Genomic DNA, 12454 nt, shown 5'->3' with positions numbered 1-12454 from the left:
AAACAAGAAAGACCTGGGCAGCACAGTGAGAACCCATCTCTACAAAAAAAATTTAAAAACTAGCCGGGTGTGGTACTGCATGCCTGTAGTTCCAGCTACTCAGGAGGAGGTGGGAGAATCACTCGAGCCCAGGAGGTTAGGGCTGCAGTGAGCTGTGATCTTCCCACTGCACTCCAGCCTGGGCAACAGGGTAAGACTCTGTCTCAAAAAAAAAAAAGAGAGACAGAGTGAGAGTAGTTTTCTGATAACTGTTTAGTTTTCATAAAGCCCAGCTGCATCTAGACATCAGATTCTGTGAGATCATCCCATATCCATTTTTCCACTTGTGTTTCTTTGCATCCCATGCAACAAAACAATCCCAGCGTCGACAATGGATGAGACTGCCCAAAAAGAATACAGAGAACAAAACCAAAAAATGGCCAAGGTTAGGATCCTGGGGAACACCAACATGGAAGAGTCAGACAGAGGAAGAAAAGCCAGTGAAATAGGCAGAAAAAAAGGCATTCATAGAGGAAGGAGGTAATTCAGGAAAAAGCAATGTTCTAGCAGTCATTGTAAGAGAGGGTTTTAAGGAGTAGACAACAGTATCAAATGCTACAGAGAAATCAAATGAGAGGAAGATAAAACTAGGCTACTGGATAGAGCAATTAAGGGATCACTGGTGACCTTTCCCTTTCCCAGAGAAGCACTAATTATTATTATAATTCAAAAACTTTGTTTTCAGATTCTAACTGCCACAGTAGTCATACTGTTTATCTTTAGGTGAGTCTTAACATGCCTCCGTTTTGGTTTCTCTTTTATTTAAAATAATAATACCATAATAATATATTATTATATTTTATATATCTAATATATAACATTATTATTATCTTTAGGTGAGTCTTAACATGCCTCTGTTTTGGTTTCTCCTCTATTTAAAATAATAATAATGATAATAATAATCTTCATCCAGCCCTAACCATTCTGGAAATATTCTGTATTTTAGACAACCTGGTGGTAAAATTCATGTAAAAATTCATCAAGTTAAACATTTAAGATTCATGCACTTTAAGAGACAAAATCCCCCTCTAACATCCTTCCATAGTATTCAGATTAAAAAATAAAAATACACTGGGCATAGTGGCTCACGCCTATAATACTAACACTTTGGGAGGCTGAGGTAGGAGGATCACTTTAGCCCAGGAGTTTGATACCAGAGTGGGCAACACAGTGAGACCCTGTCTCTATTTAAAAATAAATTAATAAATTAAAAAAAAAAGAAACAGGCTTATAAAGTAATGTATAAAGCTAGGAGTAAACTGTTCTTTGAATTTTTTAAATCATCCCATGGTATCTTCAGCCTCTGCCTCCTGATTTAATGGTAGGTAATACTGTCTTCACCAAGAAGCAGATTAATACAAGTTTCCACGCCATTATGACTATATTAGTTTTCAAAAAGCTGGGCATGGTGGCTCATGCCTGTAATCCCAGCACTTTGGAGGCTGAGGCAGTAGGATTGCTTGAGCCCAGGAGTTTGAGGACAGCCTGAGCAACATGGCAAGACCCCTTCTCTATTAAAAAAGAAAAGAAGACAAAAGAAAAGTCACGTGTGTATCTTTATAGACTCGAGCACACAGTAAGCAATCTAAACCATCTCAAAGAAGGAATGACAGATCCAGATGAGAGCAGTGAGAGGTGCTGGCGCGGCATATATATGAAGGGGTCCTACCTTCATTAAGTGCTTGTTGACCCACTTGGTGAACGTTTTCTTCTGAACCCGGTCCCGTTCATCTGTAAAGGAAACACAGAGAAGGCACTGGCTTAGTGCTACCCAGGTAACAGGTTCCCACGCTGCTGCCCTGCCCACACTCTGTTTCTCTAGAACAACTTACCCACATAACTGTGGGACAGTTACTTCTTCTTAGGAAGGTTTGGCCTAGCTGAACTTCCTCTTTGGTCCTGATCATGTCACTTTACAAATTAGACAGAATCATCATGTGCCTCAAAAATCATACCATGGCAAAGTCTCCTTAGCATGATAATTTGAGCAGAGCAGGAAGCAGAGTGATTCCCCACTTCCCTCACAACAAGCTTCAAAAAGCCAAAGCCGTGATACCACCAACAGACAGGGTGGCCTTGGCATTTGGGACACACATATTGCAGTGGTTAAATTTCACTCTTCATGTGCTGATCTGCCTGAGGAATGCCCAACTCCCTCCCTCTCCTACCCCAGTAATTCCTTCATTCCAATTTCTTTACCAGCCATTATCAAAACAATCAAACTCTCAAAGCTGCCCAATTTACCCCCACTGCACATCTCTTCCCTCTCTATCTTCTCCTAACTGTCATAGCAGCAAACTCCCTTTCTTTCTCCAGTTTTTTTTTTTTACCTCTTTAACAGAAACATGACTGTCAATGCTTGACAATGACTGCTCCACAGAGGCCTTATCCTGTAGAGGACTTACTTTCTCCGACTCCTCCAATTCCCCAGAGCCATTTCTAGACCAGTGAGCCATGAGTCCTGGTCCTTTTCTATTTCTGAAAGCCCACACCATCCCATATAACCTCTTGTTCAAAGCATCCTGTCATTGACCATGCCCTGTGGCCTATCCCCTTCCACATGGCAAATCTACCTTAGCTTTCCCTGATTACTTGGTTCATTTATCATCTCTACATATACGTGAAGATATATGTGACAATGCATATGTGCCTACTTGGCTCCACTGGCACTCATCTCCAATTCATGTCCAGCCACCACACTGCCACATTTTGGGCCTTATTCCTTCCCCAAACATACCTATTTAGCACTTACCATTATCAGTCTCTCCTACCCTCTCCTAATCATTCTCAACCTTCAATCACTCCATTCTTATTTTACCCTATTCATTAAGGACATCTACAGCCGGGCCTTGGCATTTGGGACACACATATTGCAGTGGCTCATGCCTTGTAATCCCAGCAGTTTGGGAGGCTGAGGCCGGCGGATCACTTGAGCTCAGGAGTTGGAGACCAGCCTGGCCAACATGGTAAAACCCCACCTCTGCTAAAAATACAAAAATTGGCCAAGTGGTGGTGTGCACCTGTAGTCCTAGCTACTCAAGAGGCTGAGGTGGGAGGGTGGGAGGATCGCTTGAACCTGGGAGGCGGAGGTTGCAGTGAGCCGTGATCACACCACTGCCCTCCAGCCTGGGTGACAGAGTAAGATACAGTCTCATAAAAAGAAAAAGAAGATCTAAGATTATCCCAGTCCATGCTAGACAACATGGTTATGCAATTCAAAGCTGCCCTCACTAATACCCTATGGACTCTCCCTGCCTAACTGCCTACTACTACATTCACCATGACAATCTGCAAACCTAAATTACCATAATTGCTCGCTGCTCGACTCTTCCATATCCTTTCCAAGACAGAGAACATTTCGGAAGAAATTTGCAGAGGTATATAAATCTGGTTCACTAGTAATTCATACAAGCTTCAGCCAGGTTCTCTCTCCCCAAGCCATTATTTTCTTCTTATTGATCCCCTAGGAAAAGCCAACATACTGCCATTCCAAATAATGTCAATGCTTGTTCTACATCCCAGGTGAATATATTTATCTACATATTTTTTCTGAGTTTATAGCCATTCAATAAGCACTTTTTATCTTGGTCTCTGGTTTTATCCTCGCATCCTTCTTTTCAGCCTTGAATCCCTTCTTGCTTTGCAAGGAACAATTTTCTTCCTACTATAAACTACAGCACTAAGGAATGGACCTTAGAAATTATATAGTCTAGGCCGGGCGTGGTGGCTCATGCCTGTAATCCCCGCACTTTGGGAGGCCGAGGTGGGAGGATTACCTGAGGTCAGGAGTTTGAGACCAGCCTGGCCAACATGGTGAAACCCCATCTCTACTAAAAATACAAAAACTAGCTGGGCATGTGAGTGGCACATGCCTGTAATCCCAGCTACTCAGGAGGCTGAGGCAGGAGAATTGCTTGAGCCTGGGAGGCGGAGGTTGCAGTGAGCCGAAATTGTGCTACTGTACTCCAGCCTGGCTGACAGAGCAAGACTCTGTCTCAAAAAAAAAAAAAAAAAAAGAAATTATACAGTCTAATTCTCTGCTGACACACAAATCCCTTCAACAACAAAGAATCATAAGTTCACATTGAAAGGTCTCTCCAAATCTCCCATAAATCTACAATATTCTTGATGCTTAAAATTTAGGATAACAGATAATTCACTAACTCGTAAGACAACGTACCAATGTAATAATTCTATAAAATGTCATAATCTGCTTTCCTCATAACTTCTGCCTATTGACTCTCATTTGGGACTGTTAGAAGTATTATTATTAGGCTGGGTGCGGTGGCTCACGCCTGTAATCCCAGCACTTTGGGAGGCTGAGGTGGGCAGATCACCTCAAGTGGGGAGTTCAAGACCAGCCTGACCAACATGGTGAAACCCTGTCTCTACTAAAAATACAAAATTAGCCGGGCATGGTGGAGCATGCCTGTAATCCCAGCTACTCGGGAGGCTGAGGCAGGAGAATCGCTTGAACCCGGGAGGCGGAGGTTGCAGTGAGCTGAGATCGTGCCATTGCACTCCAGCCTGGCAAGAGGGCGAGACTCCATCTCAAAAAAATAAAGTATTATTATTAAACTTAAAAGTTTAATCTATCTTTCACTTAATGGAGTCTTGAAAGTATCTAAAGCCAGGATTCTCATTAGATTTGACCACTGTCATTCCAACATATTTTGATCTTTTTAGATGCTGATTCAGTTATCCAACATCTTCATCATCCTTTCCAAGCCCGTGTCATCTGCAGACTGAATCAGAATCAGCTTCCAACTATGGTCTCATCGAAATCACTGACACTTTGCTCATACTACTTATTTTCCCTTCATGACTGGCTACTTATCTTCCTCTTCATCTCTCCAAATAGTATTTATTCTGTAAAATCCACCTCGTTCATTCACTCATTTATTCTTTTTTTGTTTGTTTTTGAGACAGAGTTTCGCTTTTGTCACCCAGGCTGGAGTGCAATGGTGCGATCTCGGCTCAGTGCAACTCTGCCTCCTGGGTTCCAGCGATTCTCCTGCCTCAGCCTCCAGAGTAGCTGGGATTACAGGTGCCCACCCATCATGTCCGGCTAATTTTTGTATTTTTAGTAGAGACGGGGTTTCACCATATGGGCCAGGCTGTTCTCAAACTCCTGACCTCAGGTGATCCACCCGCGTTGGCCTCCCAAAATGCTGGGATTACAGCCACCTGGCCTCATTTATTCTTTAAATAAGAGAAACAACTTCAAAGCAGTTTGATTAAGTGCTATAACAGGTAAGCACAGAGTGCTCATGAACATAAGAGGTTAAGCCTACCTGGGTAGGGACAGGAAATATGGGGGACTTAATGAAGTTTCCAAGAGGAGTGACTCTATTTAACCTTAAAAGATGATTATAAGCCAGAAAGAGAAGGGAAGGAATAAAGTTGCTACATAAAGTTATAGCTAATGCAAATTCATGGAGACAAGAAAAAGCTTATGTTTGAAGAACTACACAGAATTAGGAATAGCTGAAAGACAACTAGGTAGTGGCGAGATAGGATGGTATGGGCCAAATCATGACCTTTCATGACAAGCTTAAGGAACCCGAACTTTATCCTATAGGTAAGGGGAAGCATTGAAAGATTTTAAATTGGAGAATGACATGCTCAGATTTGTGTTTAAGAAAAATTTTGGCTGCCTTTTCTGACAACTCCAGTTCTCAACAGTCTCTGTGTCCTCCAAATATCTATGTTACTTACTGGGCTAATCACTCAATCAGCACTTATATAATTATATAGTGTTCTGAACTTTTAATATGCTTATTCTTATATTACCAGGGAGATCATTAACTCCTTGAAGAGACCAAGATTTACTTTTTTGTATTTCCCACAACTTGCAACACCTAAAGCTCTACATAGTAAGACCTAAAACATAAAACCACCGGAGAGCATTCTCAATTGGCCAAGTATGATTAGAAGACTGGCAAAAGAAACACACAAAATGAAATCAGAACTGAGTTACCTACAAGAATCCAGTTCAATATCTAAAAACCTCAAAACCATGCCAGGCAAGGTGGCTTATGCCTGTAATCCTAGCACTTTGGAAGGCCGAGGCAGAAGGATCACTTGAGCCTGGGAGTTTGAGGCTGCAGCAAGCTATGATTGTGCCACTGCACTCCAGCTAGGACAACAGACTGAGACCCTGTCTGAAAAAACAAAAACACAACACGCCAGTATCACTTGTGTGCTGAGATAAGAAGGCATGGTGGAAAAATTAGAGCTAACTAAAGTTGTGTCCATTACATTTTCACACGATATCAGGCCCACTGTGCTTCACTATATGCATTACCTTCATAGCCAAAAACAATCTGATTCTAATTTTTTAAATTCTCACTCTAAAGACAGAAGTGTTTTTTCTTTTCTTTTTATAATTTCTTTTTTTATAAAAGCTATGTATGTTTGCTGTAATAGGTCAAACAACATACAGATGAAAAAGGAAAAAATTAACAGATTTTCTTTTAAACTAGTAAGTATTTAAAGGAGGTGGAATTCATTTGGTTTCCTTTTAGTCCACTGCCTCTTTTCATTTAGACCTGAATATGTGAGCAGCATGATTCTTTCTAATCTTATTATCCATAGGCCGGGCGCGGTGGCTCACACCCGTAATCCCAGCACTTTGGGAGGCTGAGGCGGGTGGATCACAAGGTCAGGCGTTCGAGACCAGCCTGGCCAACATAGTAAAACCCCGTCTCTACTAAAAATACAAAAATTAGCTGGGTGTGGTGACACACACCTGTAATCCCAGCTACTTGGGAGGCTGAGGCAGGAGAACAGCTTCAACCTGGGAGGCGGAGGTTGCAGTAAGCTGAGATCGCACCACTGCATTCCAGCTCTGGCAACAGCGCAAGAGTCCGTATCAAAAAAAAAAAAAAAAAAATTTATTATCCATAAATTATTCTGTTAATCTACCAAGCCCTTCCATAACGGTAATGTACTAACGAAACCTGATGGTCTCATACCAATCATGCTTCCAAAAGCTACAAAGCTGACTTTAAGCTCAGGAGAAAGACGTTTAAGTACTTATTGTGAATATAATCATTAAAGGCAACATGATTACAAGCCCTTCCCAAGACTAGCTAGCCTGCTTAGAGCTGAGCCATAAGCTCCTCAGAAAGGGTTTTATAGAATTCCTTTGCCCCTAAGAGCTGGAAGATCATTTTTTAGGATCCTATGTTGGTATGCCCATCAATTACATGAAAGTTCTTTCCTGGTTTAAACTTCGGGATAAAAGAATATTACAGTGCCTGGAGTTTAATATCTTAATTTTTAGCAAGGAAATCCAAGAAGCAACCTTAAGAATTATGCTGACCTTCAGAATAATAGCTCAGACTCTCAAACTATTTAGTAAGTTTTAGATTGGCTCCTTGCACATAAATCCCTAGTTTAACTCCAGGCCTAGCAAAGATCTTTCTGCCTAACATTGAAGGTTAGGCAGAAAGATAAAACTGAGGTAAAAGTCTCAAAAAGTACCCTTGTGTGAGAGGAAAACCGGCAAAGAAAAGGCAATATTCATTTTAATGTTCTTTATAATCTCAGCCCCACCAAAGGCTATAAACAAACAAGAGAGAGCCCACTCCCCACCACCAGCATCTCTACAGAAGCAGAGAACCCAACTGCCCATCTAATTTTCAGATTTAACACTTTAAACCTTATTAATTACTAGGGGTTACTGAATTAGAAGGCTTAAATTAGAAAAATTTGCTATTTGTTGTTGTTTTGAGACAGGGTCTCATTCTATTTCCCAGGCTGGAATGCAGCAGCATGATCATAGTTCACTACAACCTCGAACCCCTAGGCTCAAGCGATCCTCCTGCTTTAGCCTCCCAAGCATCTAGGACTGCAGGTGCATGCCATCATGTCTGGCTAATTTTTAAATTTTTTGTAGAGACAGGGTGTCAGTATGTTGTCCAGGCTGATCTCAAACTCCTGGCCTCATGTGATCCTCCCACCTCAGCCTCCCAAAGTGCTGGGATTAAAGACATGAGCCACTGTATCCGGCCAAATTAGAAGGATTTAATATTTGTTTCCAACTTTATTGATCTTCATCAATGAAGGTCTGAGCATCGTGCTACCAATACCTATCCTAATTTTATTTTAGTTTCATTGCCAGAGTTGTCCCTTTTCAGAACCTAAGTCAGTCCTTCTACCTAAAATCTGGATCTCATCACTGCTCTTCTCCATAGGAACCTTAATCCAACAATACTCCCTAGTCTGAATAAGTTCAACTGCTCTCTCTCTCTCTGGTTCTCTCCTGTTGGCTTCTGAACAAGTATGATGACAACACTCAGACTCCACTTCCCCACCTCCTATTTATTCCATGTGACCTGGTTTCCAGCCCCACAAATACACTGAAATTGCTCTCCCCATAGTCACCTAATTGCCAACCCAATGGATAGTTTTGAGTTCTATCTCACTTAAACTCTCTGTAGCAGAAGACACTGCTAATCATTCCTTCACCTTTTAAATCGACTCTCTCTCTTGAATCTGAGATTCCATTCTACCCTAGTTTTCCTCCTTCTTCTTTGGTTGTTTCTTCTCTTCTGTTCATCCCTTAAACATTACTCATCTTTAGCCCTCTTTTCTTTTCATTCTGTATTATAGCTTCTTCAGATGTCCAGGGACCCAAGAGTCCACTAATGGGTTTTGGAGAGGGAGTGTTCAGGAACCACCTAAAATTACATGCAAAATGTTTTGTGTCGTGTGTGTTTAGAGGGGAGTGGGGGGATGTCCATAGCTTTTCAATAAAAATTAAAAATAGCTGTTCTCTACATTCTCCCTTAACGATTTAATGAACATCCATAGTTTCAGCTGTGACCTATACATTGATAATTTCCAAATCTGTATCTTTAGATCAGGCCTTTACCACTCTCATATATCCAATGGTCTCCTAAAACTTCCATGCTCATCTCAAATTCAACTTGTCTAAAACTGAACTCTTCTTTTCTCCTTGCTTCCGACAGATATCCCTGCTGTAATCCATCCTTCTCAATGGTGTCAGCAACCTTTCTGGCAAGGTTGATCTTGTAACTTAAAATCCCTTCAGTGAGCCCTTATTCTCCCAATATTATTAATAGTTGACATTTAGGCTGGGTGCAGTGGCTCCCACCTGTAATCCCAGCACTTTGGGAGGCAGAAGTGGGCAGATCACTGGAGGTCAGGAGTTCAAAACCAGCCTGGCCTACTTGGTGAAACTCTGCCTCTACTAAAAATACAAAAATTAGCCAGGCGTGGTGGCATGCACCTGTAAAATCCCAGCTACTTGGTTGGCCAAGGCACGAGGATCACTTGAACCCAGGAGGCGGAGGTCACAGTGAGCCAAGATCACACCACTGAACTCCTCCTGCCTAGGTGACAGTGAGATTCTGTCTTAAAAAAAAAAAAAATTAAATAGCATTTATTCAGCACCTACTTAGGTGCTAAGCACCTAGCATCTATTCTTTCTAATGCTCAACAACTCTGTAAGTTAGCCAGAAAAATAAAGTCCAGACAGATGAAGCAGCTTGCCCAAGATCACAAGGTAAGTCATGAAGTCAAACTTGAACCCAGCTCTACCCAGTTCCAAAGCCTGATGCTTCCATTCAGGATAACAGTCAAACTTTTTAGCTTGGGAGCTAAGATCCATTATGATGGAATGCCTACCTACCACTCATCCGTCTACCTTCCCATAAAAACTTCCAGCCTTGTTTAAAAAATTTCCTGCAAATGGGGCAGGTTTTCTCTCAGTTCCATGCCTTTGAACATACTCTGTGAATATAGCTTTCCCCTTCTCTGACTACTCATTCTTCAGCATTCAACTCAACTATCCCCTCCTCCAGCTTTTCCCATCTCTTACACACACTAGTTTGTGTGCTTATTGCATGACATCACTGTTTACTTGTTTATCTGTCCTACTCTACTAGGAGAAATTTGAGAGTAGGCCTGACATCAAATGAAAGCCTGCATTTGAGGTGCAAAGTTGTATGTTCTGATCCAACATAGCCTACCCATATAGACCCAGTACCTTATCAACCACTCAAAAAACAAGTGAGAGAAGAGCCTCTCCTGTTTTCAAAGGCCATAGAAAAATGACAAGTGCTTCAAGAAGCCCAGAAACACCAACCACCTGGAAATCTAAAAAGGATATACCACAGCTGACACAGAGGGGAAGTAGAGTTGGAATAGGCCTGTTTTGTGACCTCATGAAGTTTACAATCTAGTGGTGGAGAACAACATGTAAATATAATTAACAATAACACCAAGCAAATAACACACCAGACACAAGCTGCACAAAATGACACTATAGCACAAGCACAGAGTTGATTAATCCTCACAGAGAGGTAGGAGGTGTTCATGGAAGGCATGATAGAACTATACCTGATCTTAGACAAAAGGCTACGAAGTGAACGCTGTCTGAACTAAACCTTGGATAATGAGTAGGATTCTGGCAGCCCAAAAAGGGGTCAAAGGATTCCAAACTAAAAAAAAGCACAAGTAGGCTGGGCATGGTGGCTCACACCTATAATCCCTGCACTTTCAGAGGCTGAGGTGTGTGGATCACTTGAGCTCAGGAGTTCAAGACCATCCTGGGCAACATGACAAACTGTCTCTACAAAAAATACAAAAATAAGCCAGGCATGGTGGCTTGCACCTGTGGTCCCAGTTACTTGGGTGGCTGAGGTGGGAGGGTTGCTTGAGCCCAGGAGGCAGAGGTTGCAGTGAGCCAAGATTGTGTCACTGCCCTCCAGCCTGGGTGACAGCAAGACCCTGTCTCAAAAAGAATTTTTAATTTACAAAGCACAAGTAGTGATTTGGAGACATGTAAGCATACAGGATGTGTTTTAGGGAACGGTATGGCTATTACATGCATGACCATACCATGCAGTTAGCAGTGTGATGAGCAATCAGGCTAACAGAACAGCTAGCTGACATCACAAAGGACTCAGAAAGCTTGAGTAAGGAGTATGTACTTAATTAAGTAGACAAAGCAGAACCACTGAAATTTTCTGACCCACAGTATGTTTTGGGAAGACTAATCTGGCTTTGGACTGAAGGCCACATTGTACCAGAAAGACACTAAGAGGCAGAAGAACCAGTTAGAAGTCTCCAGTGACAGACCAGGAAAAAATCTTGAAATAGCATGAATTAGGGCAGAGGCAGCAGGAAAGTAAAGAAGAGGGCAGGTACCTCCACATTGCATGACAATGTAGAGGTAGAAACAACAGCCTTTAGCTATTTTAAAGAGCCTTTTAAATAGCCTTTAGATGTGGTGGTGGGTAAGGAATGGCAGAGTTCAAGACAATTCTCATACTTCTGGCCAGAGCAACTGGGAGGAGAGTAGAACTTCAAGATAATGAAAACAGAAAGAGGTTAACGATTTGGTGAGGGTACATTGGGTAAAGGAGAAGACAAAGAGTGAGGTGTTAGGAGGATCTTCTCACAGACAGTTGGAATCTTTGGTCTAGAGTTCAGAAGAGCAGTCAGAACTGAAGATAAGGAATTGGAGTTAACAACTGATAGCTGTGGCAAATAGAGAGCAAATAGCCTATTTCGACAAATCTTCCTAATCACCACTTAGCCCACATCACCTCTCTCTCTATTCAAAATCCTTTACGGATTTGATCCCTTCAGTTTTAGAATTCGAAGCCCTCTACAACTCTATAAAATTCAATCGCAGTTTTTATTCACTATGTTTTCGGTGGTTCGAGAAGATAAAGAACTGGTCTCTGACCTGAAGAAATTTACAATCTATCTACCTTTCACTCTCCCCTGCATGACTCAACTGCAACCATTCCGATCTTCTTATTGTTTCCAAACATACCTTTCGCATCTGTCCTACTCTACTAGGAGCAACCTTTCCCCCAAATGGAATATCTACCCTCTTCTCTTGGGGCTTATCTAACTTTGAGCCTCCTTTCAAAGTCCACCTGAAGTCTTGCTTCTGTGTTACACCTTTCCGGACATGTCAGCCACCTTTGGATGCCTATGGCACTTAAAAGTTTCTTCAATTTACTTAGCACTAAGCATATAAAACCTATCATTAGAAAGCTCTGTATCTAAGTCCATTTCCGTATCTGAATTGAGCTCTTTCAAGTCAAGATCCATGCTTTAAACTTCATTAAAGGCCAGCCAGGGGCAGTGGCTCACACCTGTAATCCCAGAACTTTGGGAGGCCGAGGTGGGTGGATCACTTGAGGTCAGGAGTTCAAGACCAGCCTGGCCAATATGAGGAACCTCAACTCTACCCAAAAAAAGACAAAAATTAGCCAGGTGTGGTGGTGCACGCATGTAATTCCAGCTACTCGGGAGGCTGACGCAGGAGAATCACTCGAACTCAGGAGGCAGAGGCTGCAGTGAGCAAGACTGCACCACTGCACTCCCGCCTGGGTGGCAGAGTAAGCTTGTCTTAAAAAAAAAAAAA

At 42.0% G+C, this 12454-nt stretch overlaps 1 protein-coding gene across 15 annotated transcripts in view; it reads right to left on the bottom strand.

Moving 5' to 3' along the window:
- The window catches only part of LOC116472985 (microtubule-actin cross-linking factor 1, isoforms 1/2/3/4/5), a 404777-nt gene that overhangs the window by 256036 nt on the left and 136287 nt on the right, over positions 1 to 12454 (bottom strand). For all 15 annotated transcript variants that reach the window (XM_058441923.1, XM_058441919.1, XM_058441922.1 and 12 more), the window contains one exon: positions 1709 to 1770. In XM_058441923.1, the coding sequence (XP_058297906.1) occupies positions 1709 to 1770 (62 nt within the window). The remainder of the gene's footprint in view (positions 1 to 1708; positions 1771 to 12454) is intronic.

This window comes from Hylobates moloch, unplaced genomic scaffold, assembly GCF_009828535.3.
Source record: "Hylobates moloch isolate HMO894 unplaced genomic scaffold, HMol_V3 SCAFFOLD_8, whole genome shotgun sequence".
Classification (NCBI taxonomy): Eukaryota; Metazoa; Chordata; class Mammalia; order Primates; family Hylobatidae; genus Hylobates; species Hylobates moloch.
This window is presented reverse-complemented; position numbering and strand designations above follow the sequence as displayed.